The sequence below is a fragment of the Myotis myotis genome, unplaced genomic scaffold (assembly GCF_014108235.1).
Source record: "Myotis myotis isolate mMyoMyo1 unplaced genomic scaffold, mMyoMyo1.p scaffold_m19_p_5, whole genome shotgun sequence".
Lineage (NCBI taxonomy): Eukaryota > Metazoa > Chordata > Mammalia > Chiroptera > Vespertilionidae > Myotis > Myotis myotis.
Window position 1 is genome coordinate 25,995,066 of NW_023416357.1, and position 14,622 is coordinate 26,009,687.

The 14,622-nt window shown below is 45.0% G+C and overlaps 1 protein-coding gene across 2 annotated transcripts in view; it reads right to left on the bottom strand.

The window, feature by feature from the left end:
* Nucleotides 1-8,974: 8,974 nt before the first annotated feature.
* UBE2QL1 (ubiquitin conjugating enzyme E2 Q family like 1) overlaps nucleotides 8,975-14,622 on the bottom strand; it is a 39,344-nt gene continuing 33,696 nt past the window's right edge. Inside the window, exon 2 of one of the 2 annotated variants that reach the window (XM_036310277.1) lies at nucleotides 8,975-11,824. In XM_036310277.1, coding sequence (XP_036166170.1) covers nucleotides 11,693-11,824 — 132 coding nt within the window. In that variant the 3' untranslated portion in view covers nucleotides 8,975-11,692. The remainder of the gene's footprint in view (nucleotides 11,825-14,622) is intronic. The other variant, XR_004967667.1, reaches the window with a different exon arrangement.

The following is a 14,622-nucleotide window of genomic DNA, read 5'->3' on the forward strand; positions in this document are numbered from 1 at the left end:
TCGCTGCCCAGGTTTCGGGGGATAGGGCATCCATTAGGATGCCTTTGGGGGCCAGAGTCTGCCTTCCACATTATGTCAGGCCTCTGTGTCTACTACCCTGAGTGGGTCTCCACCTGTGGGCAGGTCGTGCCAGCATGTCGTACAGGTGTGTCCTGCTGCCCTGCACCACCCCACTATGAGCCTAATCTCAGTTTGTATGCTGTCTTTTCAAATTTGTCCTCATCACTGAGAATTCCACTCCTGAGTCACCTGAAGAATGGCAGCCCCTGGGTAAATGAAGCACTGTGACCTGTGGTTTCTGGGCCAGCTGAGCCTTCTGTTATGCCTTCAGGAGACCTCCCCAGTTAACCCCACACCCCGGCAAAGTGCACACATGGCGCTGCTATACTCCTGCAGAGGCCACTGGGGAATGTAAAGTTTTAGTTCCCTGGAACTTTCTGGAACCTTCCTTTATTCCTTAATCCCCTCCCACTACTCTATATCAGCCTCAACATAAATCTGGGGTCTCCTATCCCACCTCCCTTATTCGCCTGACATAGCAGTAGCACCTTAAGTATTATAATCCGCCCCCCTCCCCCTGCCCCCATCCCATCCCCATGGCCGACACAGACACTCTCTTGGAGGCTCATAACAATGCATTTTCACTTTCTGTTTTCTCATGGCTCCCTCAACATTTCTCTAAAGCAAAAAATAACGGGAAATAGATATATCTTTCTCCTACTGAAGTGGAAAAAAATTTAAAAAGAGAACTCACAGAAATAGAATGGTAGAAAGCTAAGTGGGCAATTTAGGCCCATTCTGTGCAAATTCTGTGGTTTCGGGGCCCACGCAGCCTTGCTCCTAGCTGGGCCTCTTTGTTCTGATGGCCCGCTGGGCCACAGTGAAATGCAGCTCTCCGCCCCGCACCCAGAGCAGGACAGGAACCCTTTACTTCCGTCCAATGTTCAGAATTGTAGGGAAGGAAAGAAGCTTTTGAAAGAAAAATATATAGTTCTCCATATGAGAGGGAAAGTAAATTACAGGGTGAGTGCTAGACGGCTATTTTTGCCCAGGTGCCGCTGGGTGGCTGGCTTGTGTCTCTTTGCCGTGGAGAAGGGCCGTCTTATGTGTTAGGCTGGGAATCAGAAGGCATGTGTCCTGCTGTGGGCCGCTCTCAGCAGCAGACCCCCACTCGGCCACCCCCGAGCCCTGAGCCCAGAGGGAACCACCAGAACCAGGTCCAAGTGCAGAGGCACATCTGCCCCTCCTCATTCCGGTGTGAGAACCTGATCCCACTGCAGCTGATCACTTCACACCCCTCTGAGGCTCCTGTAGTCCTGGCCTGGATCAGCTTTGGGAAAAAAAGTAATTAAACTCTCCCAGAACCACCCACACGTTGGCACATGCTGTTCGGAAGTTGCCAGTGTCAGAAAAGGAGATGAAGCCGAGCCTCTCTCTTTCCTGGTCCCTAGTTCCTGTCTCCTTTTAAGTGAAATATTCTCTTTCTAGTTAACCCTTCACCAGGCCGTATAGCACCTACTATGCACAAGTCAGGCAGAGCAGAGCTGTGCACGGGTCTGAATCCTGGCGGGCAGGTTGGGATGGGCAGTGGCTATGAGAATGACAAGCACAGGGATTAATGTGGGGGGCAAATCCCATAAAGATTTGTTTTGGGAGCAGATTGAGCCTTCTGCTGGTGGACAGAGAGAAGCAAGTACCGGTGGTGGTCGGAGAACCTAAGGAAGGCAGCAGCTTTTCTCTCTAGGCTTCAGGCAGTGCTGCCTTTGGAGGTCCCAAGTGTTTTCAGGCCCAACCGTTGGGCCTACTGTGGGCTGGAGGGGGAGCTAGGGGGTTTTGTTTCTTAGAGGGCAGAGATGTGTCCTCATACAGGGCTGGTGGGTTCCCTTCCTGGAGAAGATATACCTTTTTATACAAAAATTGGTGTTCCTTTCTCTTCCTGCTGATGTTCTAATGGTCCCAGAAGATGTCTGCTCACAGCCAGGTGGGTGGCAGGCGATGAGTCAGGACTGTGAGGAGGCATCTGCAGGACCAAATGGTGGGACTGGTTCCCTGGGCTGGTGCAGCACACAACCACCCCCAACAGGTGTTCATTACTTAGAGCAACCGGACAGAGGGAAATCTAGTTAAAGGAAACGGTGCACTAAGTAGTTGGTGATTCATTCCCCAAAGGAGCCATCATGGGGACTCCTACTGAAATGAGCTGACCTGGAGAGGCCTTTTTGGGCCAAGCAGAATAGGGTAGCCATGCCTCCTCTTCTGTCCCCAAAGCCTCCACAGGGGAAGAAGTGGGCCCAGTGTCCTTCCTATTGCAGGGCTTTGGGAGAACTGACCCAAGTGAGTGGGGAGAGGCAATGCTAGGCCCGAACCCCACCCCTCACCCCAGGGCTGGGATGCTGAGATGGACCTGGGCTTCCACTGTGGAGGTACAGTGCTCTTGGGGGAGCAGCATGGACAGAGCTCTGCGGAGAGAATGACCTACAGGTCACAGAGGAGGGAAAAAGGCTTTGCTGTAGAGTCCGTGGCAGGAAGAGCTGAGATTTGGGTGTGCATAGAAATTTCCACATTGACAATGACACCCAGAGTGGGTGCCGGGAGCTGGTCCATGCTTGCTGTTTCAAGGGACCTGGCATATATGGCATACTGTTCTTAATATGTTTGCTCACCTTCTTGGCACTATGTGTTTTAACCAAGGTCTCTGAGAAAGGTTGTTTCCCCAGGTAGGGATTTCCCCCTGAAGTTAGGGAGGGAATAAAACCTCTTAACTAAGTGCCAGGTGGGTAATTAATCACTTTAACTACGAACAATCATGCTTAAGCTACATAATCTTTACTCCCTGGAATGGAGATAAGAAACGCCCTAACCTTTGTAATAGAGATTGATAGGATTGAATCAACTGGTATAAATACAGATGTAATAAGACAGTAAGACACAGAACTTAGAATACGGAACCAAGAGAGACAGAACCTAGGCACAGAACCTACACAGAACGTTCTCTAGAGACAGAAGAACTTCGCTGGAGAGAACATGGCAAAAGATCCTGGACAGAAACTGGCCTCAGAACCTAGAGACAGAACCTAGCGAGAGAACATGGCAAAAGATCCTGGACTGAACCTGACTACAGAAATGGGCAAGAGAACCTGACTAGAACCTGGTGACTGAACCTGGCTGGAGAACCTGGACAGAACCTGGCTGGAGAACCTAGCGAGGGAACATGGCTACAGAACCTGGCTGGAGATCCTAGCAAGAGAACATGGACACAGAACCTGGCTGGAGATCCGAAGCAGAACCTCTCTGGAGATCCAGACCAGAACTTGGCTGGAGATCCTGGCTAGAGATCCTGGCTAGGCTGCTGATTAACTGAACGCTGTCTCTGTGTCATTCCTTCTTCGCCAACTCCATCCACACCTTTGGGGACCCCTGGACCCGCTGGGGTTGGACCCCAGCATTAAGGCAACAGTAAAAGAACCAATAGGACTGCACCTGGATCCTAACACTGAGAATTCCAGGTGTGGCCTCTGTGCTGGTAGGATAACTGAGGAAAATGCACGGTGGTGAGCTCTGCTTTGTCTATCACATCAGGGTTTGCCCTACCGAGTTTTATTCCCATGCCAGAATAAATGCTATATGCTAATGGAAACAAGTTACTCTTACTTAGGCACAGGGAAGTGGTAGCAATATTGAGGTAGATGGGCACACAGTCTGTTTACAAAAATGGAGTTAAAGTCTATCTGTTCAGCCTTCCGTAGGGATCATGGATAACCTTGCATGAGAGAGGCAACAGGGTCAGGATTCAGTGACTGTTGAAAATACTTTTTTTGTTTGTTTTTTTAAACTTATGCCAGAGTTTTGTTTTGTTTTTACTCATGAAAAGTTTTTTAAAATAATTTTGAAGGTTAAATCCAATCAAATAATTCTAAACAAGTTTCCCATGGAGGACCATTCCTATTTTTTCTTTTCCTACACTTGAAAAGTTTTTAATTTCTCAAAGACCTTTTAAAACTATCTTCTCATATCATCCCCATAGGCAACGCTGCGAGGTAGAGCTTGTAGATGGGAAATGGGCATTTAAAGCGTAATTGATTTTTCTAATGTGATTTCACTTCAACACGGTCGATTACTTTCCTGTCACAAAAACATTACATTAAGTCAATCCTAAAACAACTTTGAAACCTCTGGCTCCAAGGAATATTTGTAGCAAACACTCTTCAGACTTTGTCCCTTTTAAATACTAACGATCATTTTGCATTGACAGTAAATTCACACACATACACCTGATTTACAGAATCTTAGTCTCACTGTTTCAAGGATTTTCTTCTCACTTTAGTTTCTACATTTTACGGTGTTGCTTTTCCATAAACTATAATTTCTGAAACAACACAGTGTTCCATGCAATGTTGCCGCCTCAATCTCCTCTCTTCTGTGATCTGGGGCCACCGGGAGAGTCTCTGTTCTCACCTGCCGGGGTCTTGTATCCTGTCAGGTGTCCCCAGAGCCCTGGACATCATGGCATCCAGGGTCTCACCACATTCAAATGGTGGGACCAGAGGCTGCTTTGGGTAAATGATAGCTTGGAGATTGCTAACATTTACTCTAGAAGGTTAGTGTGGGAAACAAGCTCCAAGGTTCTGACTTCTAATCTCCCTGCCAATTACTTATTTAATAAATAAACTGGAAAGGCCCTCGGGGGCCAGTGGAAATGACCTTGTCATTTAATTTGGTTCAGATTGCCCCAGACTGAGTCCTAAACTCAGAGCCTGTTCAAGCACACTTCCTTCCTGACACATAGAAGCTTTTAAAACAAGCCTATTCCAATCACTTCCAAAGGTGAAAGGTTCTTTATGACAAGGGAACTCTAACCTCGAGATCCCTTTTTTTTTTTTTTTTTTGCAAGGGTGTTTTAAGGTACAGGAAATTAAATTCAGGGTCCAGCGTCCCCATCTAATCTATTATAAAGTTGAGACCAGAAATGGGGACCTTGTTACTTCTAGTCATGTTGCCTTAGAGTGTAAAATATATCTACACACACATATACATGTGATACGGCTGAGAACAAGGCACTATCCTGGAACATAAAGAGAAAAGATATATATAGTACTGGGCTGAATTGTGGTGCCCAAAAAGTTATGTCTACTCCCTAATTCCAGGAACCTATAAAGGTGACCTTATTTTTTTTGACATGTCTTTGCAGATGTAATTAAGTCAGGGATCTCAAGATGAGGTCATCTGGGATTTAAGCTGGGCCCTCAATCCAATGACAAGTATCCTTGTAAGAGAAAGGCAGAGGCAGATTTGAGAAACAGAGGCATAGGAAGAAGGTGATGTTCAGAGAGATTGCAGTGATGAGTCTGCAAGCCCACTTGCCGGGGTCCAACCCCAGCAGGTCCAGGAGTCCCCAAAGGTGTGGATGGAGTCGGCGAAGAAGGAATGACAGGGAGACAGCGTTCAGTTGATCAGCAGCCTAGCCAGGATCTCTAGCCAGGATCTCCAGCCAAGTTCTGGTCTGGATCTCCAGAGAGGTTCTGCTTCGGATCTCCAGCCAGGTTCTGTAGCCATGTTCTCTTGCTAGGATCTCCAGCCAGGTTCTGTAGCCATGTTCCCTCGCTAGGTTCTCCAGCCAGGTTCTGTCCAGGTTCTCCAGCCAGGTTCAGTCACCAGGTTCTAGTCAGGTTCTCTTGCCCATTTCTGTAGTCAGGTTCAGTCCAGGATCTTTTGCCATGTTCTCTCGCTAGGTTCTGTCTCTAGGTTCTGAGGCCAGTTTCTGTCCAGGATCTTTTGCCATGTTCTCTCCAGCGAAGTTCTTCTGTCTCTAGAGAACGTTCTGTGTAGGTTCTGTGCCTAGGTTCTGTCTCTCTTGGTTCCGTATTCTAAGTTCTGTGTCTTACTGTCTTATTACATCTGTATTTATACCAGTTGATTCAATCCTATCAATCTCTATTACAAAGGTTAGGGCGTTTCTTATCTCCATTCCAGGGAGTAAAGATTATGTAGCTTAAGCATGATTGTTCGTAGTTAAAGTGATTAATTACCCACCTGGCACTTAGTTAAGAGGTTTTATTCCCTCCCTAACTTCAGGGGGAAATCCCTACCTGGGGAAACAACCTTTCTCAGAGACCTTGGTTAAAACACATAGTGCCAAGAAGGTGAGCAAACATATTAAGAACAGTATGCCATATATGCCAGGTCCCTTGAAACAGCAAGCATGGACCGGCTCCCGGCACCTTAAGAAAATTATGTCCTTGCACCCAGACTACCCAAGCTAGCACAGTCAATGCTCCCACCCAGCCAGGGTTGGAGATGCTCTGGGGTGTGAGTGGCTGGGCACTTGTCCATCTCTATCACCCAAGAGAAATTCAGAGCCTATTTTTTAAAAAAAGATTTTTAAATTTATTTTGTTAGAGACAGAGAGGAAGGGAGAGAGTGAGAGAAAGAGAAACATCGATGTGACAGGGAAACATTGATGTGAGAGTGAAACATGCCAATGTCCTATTGATGGTGGATCTTCCATGTCTTCAACCAAAGAAAAGGATGTAGATTCACGGGGGATGAAATGAACAACCCCAAGTAGAGCCTAATAGCCACCTCAAGCTGTCAACTTGACCGTGCCAGTTCAATCGCATTGTTATTTCCAAAATCATGTGTTGAGAATCAGTTCCATGCCAGGCATGGGGCTTCATGATTCCCACACATTGCCTGTCTTGTCACAGCAACCCTCAACAGTAGATATTAGCATCACAAGTTAGTTTGGAAAGTGGAAACAAAGTGTCTTGGAGCCTAAGTTCCTTATCCACAGGTGATAAGAAGCAGAGGGAATTCAAGGCTGTTTGATTTCAAAACCTATGTCGATTGAATACAAAAATCATCACAATCTCAGATTTTAAATGAAAAAAAAAATGGGGTCTTGATTGGAAAACAATTTCAATTATTGACACAAGTGTGGAGAAATCCCTCTGATAAACAATTTAAAATAAAAACTGAAAGACAACTTCTATATTAATGTAAAAAGTTAGTTGAGGTATCCTTTAGGTTGATTGAGTTTAGGAATGTGAAAATTGTCACTTTGCAGAATTACTGCTCTCTAACAGTTTCCAGAAAAGTAAATCTGTAAATCAGTATTAGTTTAGGCTATCGTGTTGTGTTAAGCACACAGTTTCAATTAAGTTGAGAAACTTTAATGGGGATCTTTGGCAACCACATTAATAAATCTTTACAATGCAAATGGAAGCTGAAGGAAAAATCTTCTAAATCACATTGCTGCTTAATTAGATTTGGTTCAGTTACATTTCATTGACTTTTATAGAGAATACCCATGACATGCTCTAAAACACAGATAAATCAAAGCACAAAAGATCAGAGGGTACCACTTGATAAAAAGCCACCCACAATGGACCACAGAGGATAATGCATATGGAAATCACAAGGAATTCCAACAAATACTGAACATAGGACATGCAAGGACACAACAAACATTCCATAGAAAGACATCTATTGGTTTTAAAGTCTTTCTTTTGAGAATCCTTGATTTTTTTCCATTAGGACAGTACCTCTAGACTGTTTGATTTGTGCATTCACCCTCTTCCAATAGCCAACATTTCTTTCCTAGTTATTTTATGGCATATGCAATTTCCCCCCTGTTCTTTTGAGGACCACAGAATAGGACACCTTTGGAAAGAGTATACATGAAAGCCACAGTGTGAATTGTGGTGATAGTCTACATACCAGTAGCCCATCGTATGTAGATCAGCAGCCTGCCATAGTCATATGGCAACTGTGATCACGAAATAAAGTCACATCAGTTGAGGAGGCAAGCAGGAGTGAAACCAAGCACATCGGGTTGCAGCAGTTCTATTTTAGCTCACTTAGTGTCATCAAAAGTGGTCACCTGGCATCTATAGATGCAAAGTGATGGTGTGTCTACAAAGGAAGACAGCCACTTAATTTGCTCCAGTAGAGGAACAGGGAAGTGCCAGAGTTTATCCGCAGTGGGAAGCAGAACAGGTATTTATTCCCTCACCACATATTCCCTTACTGACCCAAAGGGGTGACTCCGAGGTTGACGCCCCCAGTCCATTCTATTTGTCTAGCCTTGTTATGACCTTGAAATAAAATCTTGCTTCCCCTTTGGATCTACACTATGTTCAAATACTCTGCTTTGATTGTCTCTTTGGCTAGCATAGTTTGCTCCTGTGTTTCTTCTGGAACAAAGCTAACATTGCTTATTGCCTTCCTGGATGTCAGCTGTGTTTATTTGGCCTTTCCAGTTCATTGACCACATCCTGCAGGTCAGATGGGCCCTGGGATTGAGTGATATTCAATACTATGTAGACTGGAGCCTGCCCAAATCAGAAAGATAAGGTAGAACCCAGCATAAAGCGAAGTAACAGAGCTGTATATTATTTTAATGACTTTGGAGGGAAAAACAAATACTGATTGTGATCACATGGGCTGAGGTCCAAGTTCCTACTATAGCTTCCCTGAATCAGTCAAGAGTGGAAAGTTGGCCCTTTGCACCAACTTGTTTTTGACACATAGTGGATCACTTTGGGTGTTTCCCAGCCAGCTTGGAAAACCTGTAGCTCCATCCAGCAATGGGCTAAGGATGTGGACCATGAGAACTGACGAATGGTTCATGGATGGCATCACCGAGGATCAGACAGCACCAGTAAGACAGAGACCTTGGCTTAGTTCCTCCAGTTGACTTAGGAAAAACCACTTCATAACTCTGAGCTTGTCTCCTCCACTGGAGAGTGTATGAAGTTAGACTAAGTGGCCTCCCAAATTTGATGGTTCTACCCTCCTCTGACCTAGCACACTAGTTCTGCTTCTCCAGAAAGCAAATTCTATTTAAATTTTGCATGTTGTTAGAAAGGTTCAGATAAAACACTGGAATAGAATGTTTAGGTGTTTTGGGCTGTGAGGTTGGACTGCATCCTGCAGATCTATAGGTAGACCATGCCCTCTATGCAAGTGACTTTACCCTCTCCCTCTCCCCCCTGCCGTTTCTACACCAGTCCTTCCCTCTTGCCAAGCTGTAGCTGAAGCCTAACTTACTCTGTGAAAACTTCCCTGGTTATCAATTAGAAATCCTCTGCTTGCACAGTGTCTGCCCTGCAGTTAGCATTTAATCTCCACTCACTTGTTGCTGGTTCCTGTGTGTTTTTCTTGTCTTATGAGTGTGTACATGGAAGGAGATGCACCTTACACTTCTGTATTCCCTATATCTGAAGTTTGGTTCATTTACTTAAAGTAGGGGTTTGGAGACAGAAAGCCAGTATATGATGACAAGGTAACTGTAATGAATTGTTGTAATTGTTCAATCTGAGCCTTTATTCAAGTGTGTTTGTTGTAATTGTTCAATCTGAGCCTTTATTCAAGTGTGTTCTAATGAAAGCCTGTTGTAATGTAAATTTCCCAATACCAGTGAAAATGACATGTAAAGTGCTTATGACAATTTTGGGTTTCTCAAGCTCCTTCCCTCATTGTGTAGCCAGTTCTCACACCAACTTTGCATGAGTTTACAGTAGAGGGAACTGAGGCTCAAACATATAAATGACCATTTGATTTCCTATCCCCTCAAGTGTGGCATCCCCTGAAACAATATGCACATGTTCTTCCACAAGCTTTGGTGACCCAGCTTTGGACATATAGAAATATCTCCAAATAATGCATATGGTTCCTTAAAGGAAGTCACCTTTAATTTTACATTAAAAAGGAAACTATCTGGAAAGAAATGAACTCAGGTGCTTCCCTGACAACCTGTCTCTGTCCTAGCTCTTTAAGGTCTACAGTGTGGTTCGATTACAATGAATAGCCAAGGGTCCCAAACCACCCCCTAAATGTCGGGTTTCCAGGATGGAGAATTCCTCTGTGGAGGATCAGATGAATGAACGCTTAAAGTTCATTGTCATCAAATTTCGTGACTATTGTTACTTGGAGGGAACTTGAGCAGGAGGTCAGGCATTCTCAATACACTGCTGTTTTGGCTGAACAGAGCTGTGTGTGTTTAGGGGGCACAGAAAAATGTGGTAAAAAAATAAACATAGCAATAAAAGGAAGATTTGGTGAGTGGCCAATTGTATTGAGAAGACTCCACTCCTGTCCTGTGAAGTGAGGTTAGATTTCTGACAACCTTGGACAATGAGCAGGCAGTTCCCTGAGCAGCCAAGACTGGCTGAAAAAATGATTTGTAATCAGCAAAGATTTCTCTTCCCTCTGAAATTATATTTCAGAGTGGTCAAATATAATTGGCAACAGTCAAATTTGGCCAAATCATCCCTTTATGTGCCAGTTTCTAGTTATCTCCCTGGTTGCTTCTGGGGACCATTTTAATCCTTTTGCAAAGACTACGGGTTCCTATGACCCATCTCCTGTCTCTCACTGCAGATGGCTGTCGTGCTATGTGTGGTATTTGAAATATTAAAATAGTTCCGATAGATTAAATATTTGAACTAGAAGCATGGCCCACAATGACTGGATTCTTGAGGCAGTGTCTCAGGTATGCATGATTTTATTTCAAATGTGTCCAGTAAGATTTTCCACTTGGGGTGAATAATTTTCCTCTTCCTGCGTATGATTATAAACAGTATTTCTTCATCTCATGGAGTTCCTTAGAAAGTTCTAAGTAACTTAACAGAAGACAGAAATGAAACTGTGGGCAGATTAAATAACAGGAAGTTTATATCACAGCGGGGTGCTCACGCATCCCAGCCTCAGGGGGACACACAAGTGACTACAGGGTGAAGAATTAAACCCGGTCATGCAAGTCGTCGTACGATCACTTGGTATCCTTTGGCAGTTCTGGCATTCCCTGTCACTAGCACACATGATAAAATGAGTCCGATGACTTTTGTGAGTGGAAAACTGTCTTTCGTTTTTGGTGGTGGGTTGTCCAGCAGAGAGAAGACAGGAACAGAAGCCGGCTATCGGAGGAGCATCTCAGGATATCGGAAGAGACTGTCCACGTGTCCCCACACTTTGCTCTGAGACCCAGGGAGTGCACACCTGGCGTCTGCAGGGTTGTGTGCCCCACTGAGGCCACAGCAGCCCTGCCTCTCACCTAAGGGCGCTGGCTTCTCTGTGGCCACCACCCCACCAGCACAGAGAGCACATCTGAACCAAGAGGGCAGTTTGAAATCACTAGAACCTGCAATATTAAATTTTTGTTTTCATGAGCCAAAGGTCATAGCACAAATGAGGTCTACATGTTGTCACAGGGGGCCATGGAAAGACACATCTTTAAGTGATGCTGCCCTGCCAGGGAGAGAAACAGAGATAGAGGGCACAGCGAACATGTACCGGCGGTGCAGGGCGTCCTAGGGAATATGAGCGGTGCCACGGACACGGAAATGGGTCAAGCTGCGGGCGTCAAGTTTCCTGCCTGCTCTTTGGAGCTGCTGTTATGGAAAGAAGCTAAGGGCAATGGGACCAGGTGGAGGGGCAGGTGGGCTGGGAAATGTCACCAGCTCAACATTTGTTCTAAAGTGACTTAGAGATGATCATTCATTTATGATCGAAACTTAATCCCGAACAGCTTTTGCTCCCTCTTTCTCCCTGTAAACACATCTGTTCATAAATAACTTAAATGTCTCCTTGGCATTCAGGATTCAGTTCCACTGGAGTAAAAAAGGATGGAGGATGCTCAGCGTGGAGGAGGAGATGGCGGGTGTCTGAGTGTGGAGAGGCCTCGTTGCAAACATCAGCCATCGGAGACTGGTGGGGTGACCCAGCCGTACTTTTCATGTGTCTTCACCAAACTCTTAAAGGTGGCTTCCGCTTCCTTGCGACTGAAGGACTTCTTTGATTTGCCGGCCTTTCTACAGATGCGCCCCTGTGTGAGAGAGAAGAGAAGCCAGGTTAGAACCCCGGCAGGAATCCTGTTTCCCACCATCTTTGTTAAGACTGGCAAAGTTGTGGCCCTTCCTAATGCCTGAATTAGTGTGATGCAAGGAGAGATACGGAGCATTACAGCTTTGGTACAAGGCGGATGGAGGGGTCCAGCGGCTGGCAAGCTTCTGGGGCAGGGGAGAGGCGGGCGGCTGCTGTTTTCACAAACCCAGGCACTGGCTTCTTCCGCACATGCTCCTCCCAAGACACCGGAAAGCATCCTCCACCAGTTCCCCAGCCGAAGGGCCAGCTTTATCCAAGAGCACCCCTGCAGGACCCAGCACGCCCTCTCCAAGGCAGATACAGCCCTAACTTCCTTCTCTCCCACCAAAGATGCCTTTAATTATACCTTTCAGTTCCTCTTCAATAATAGTAGAGATTTCTATGTTTACATATACATGAGCATATCTGTATATTCACACAAACATTTTAAAAATCTGACTTTTAAAATTCAAGCTCGGGAGCACTCAGTGGATTTCTTTTTTTTTTTTTCTTTTAGAATTTTTTTTTTTTTTTATTGCTTAAAGTATTACAAAGGGTATTACATATGTGTCCTTCCCCCCCCCCCGCCCTTGACAGTCCCCTAGCCTCCCCTACCCCCCAGTGTCTTATATCCATTGGTTATGCTTATATGCATGCATACAAGTCCTTTGGTTGATCTCTTACCCCCCTCCCTCCTGCCCCCCCAACCCTTCCCGTCCTTCCCGCTGCAGTTTGACAATCTGTTTGAGGCAGCTCTGCCTCTGTATCTATTATTGTTCAAAAGTTTATAATGGTCTCTATTATCCATGAATGAGTGAGATCATGTGGTATTTTTCCTTCATTGACTGGCTTATTTCACTTAGCATAATGCTCTCCAGTTCCATCCATGACGTTGCAAATGGTAAGAGTTCCTTCCTTTTTACAGCAGCATAGTATTCCATCGTGTAGATGTACCACAGTTTTCTAATCCATTCATCTACTGATGGGCACTTAGGCCGTTTCCAGATCTTCGCTATGGTGAATTGTGCTGCTATGAACATAGGGGTGCATATATCCTTTCTGATTGGTGTTTCTGGTTTCTTGGGATATATTCCTAGAAGTGGGATCACAGGTCAAATGGGAGTTCCATTTTCAGTTTTTTGAGGAAACTCCATACTGTCTTCCATAGTGGCTGCACCAGTCTGCATTCCCACCAGCAGTGCATGAGTGTTCCTTTTTCTCCACATCCTTATGTCATGTCCCTGGGAAGCCGCTGGTGGAGGAGGTCTGTCCTCAAGTCCCGTGAGGGGATAAAGGTAAAGGGCCAGTGATTCCTCACACAAACTTGGGATATGGGTGGGGGCCCAGGGAGCCTCTTGGGCACATTTCCTTGCACTTGACTTCCTTTAGTCCCTCCTTGAAGACCTGCTGGCCTTTCTCAGTGTCTCATGCGTGTATTTGTTGCTGGGGTGGAAACGTTCTAGAAAGACTTGGCTGAGTTCTCTCCACCAGCAAGTGCATGCATATATTCCCCATGCATACTACTACAAACTTCTTCCAATTTGCTGCTTGGTTCACACCAAGTGAGCTGCTAAAAGGGTGAAGGAAGACTGGACACTGCCACGTACTAACTTCTAGAAACTTCCTCATGTCTCACCAGGACATGACTCCTAGTTTTAATTTTATGATTTCCTCTGTTGCTTATGTGGTATACTTATACTTGATAAAAGGGGACCAGCAAAAGCTAATACATTTGTAATCATTATCATGGGCTGAGATCAAAGTCCAAAGTTACTTCATTAAACATATGCAAATGCAACTTGTAGGCATATCAGCATCAATTTCTTCATGAGTAAGAGCAAATATTATGCTTTTTTTCATGAAAATGAACATTCTAATTACCTCTATTATTTTTTTCTATAATACTGAAAATTTATAGTGTGATTTGAGAATCCTGAACTAAAAGCAGTCAAATACAGGTTCATGATAATCTTGAAATGTTCTGTTGGCTTTTGGATGAGCATATACACTGCCTATTGTTTGTGAAAGTCCCAATTGTTACAAAAAACAACAGACAAACCCCAGTGAACAGACTACTCTTTGTGGCCTGGGAAGAATTATGAACATAAAGTGTCAGTGCCCAGTCTATTCAGCAACCAGGAGACAGCGCCCGCTGTCAGCTAGTCGGAGGTCTCCATGCCTTCACTGCACTCAGCTGTTACAAAGAACTCTGCTCTCCTCTCCTGTTTCCTACACCCCATGTCACAGTTAACAGATACGTTTTCACAGATTGCCTGCCCTCCACTGATTGGCTATTTAAGTATCATCCAGTGAAACACTGAGCTTGAAAACGACCATTTGCATTTCCTGGCTCTGCCAGGGTGGCTGAGCTTTTTGCTGAAATGCCCATGAGGTGCCCACTGAGCCAGGAAGGGGAGGATCGCTCCATCCATCCAGGGCCTCTGATGTCCCCTGGCCATGCTGCTGTTGAACTGGTTCCCATTCTTACTTCCAGGGTCCAGTCTCCTGGAATCTGGACTTTGAGGAAACCTTCAGCCTCACTGCTCTGACTCTGTATTTTCCTGTCAAGTGGGGACAATAATCACTTCACAGTATCACTCTGAATGTCAGAGAAGACACTGAATTTGGAAATACTTTGAGAATTTTTAAGTATGTACCATTAATTAAGAACTATGTTCCTTATTCTTATAACATACATATTTCTCCCTTGTCTGTTTCCATTTAATTACTAATCAAAGAGTCTATTCTGGGCATTTTTGT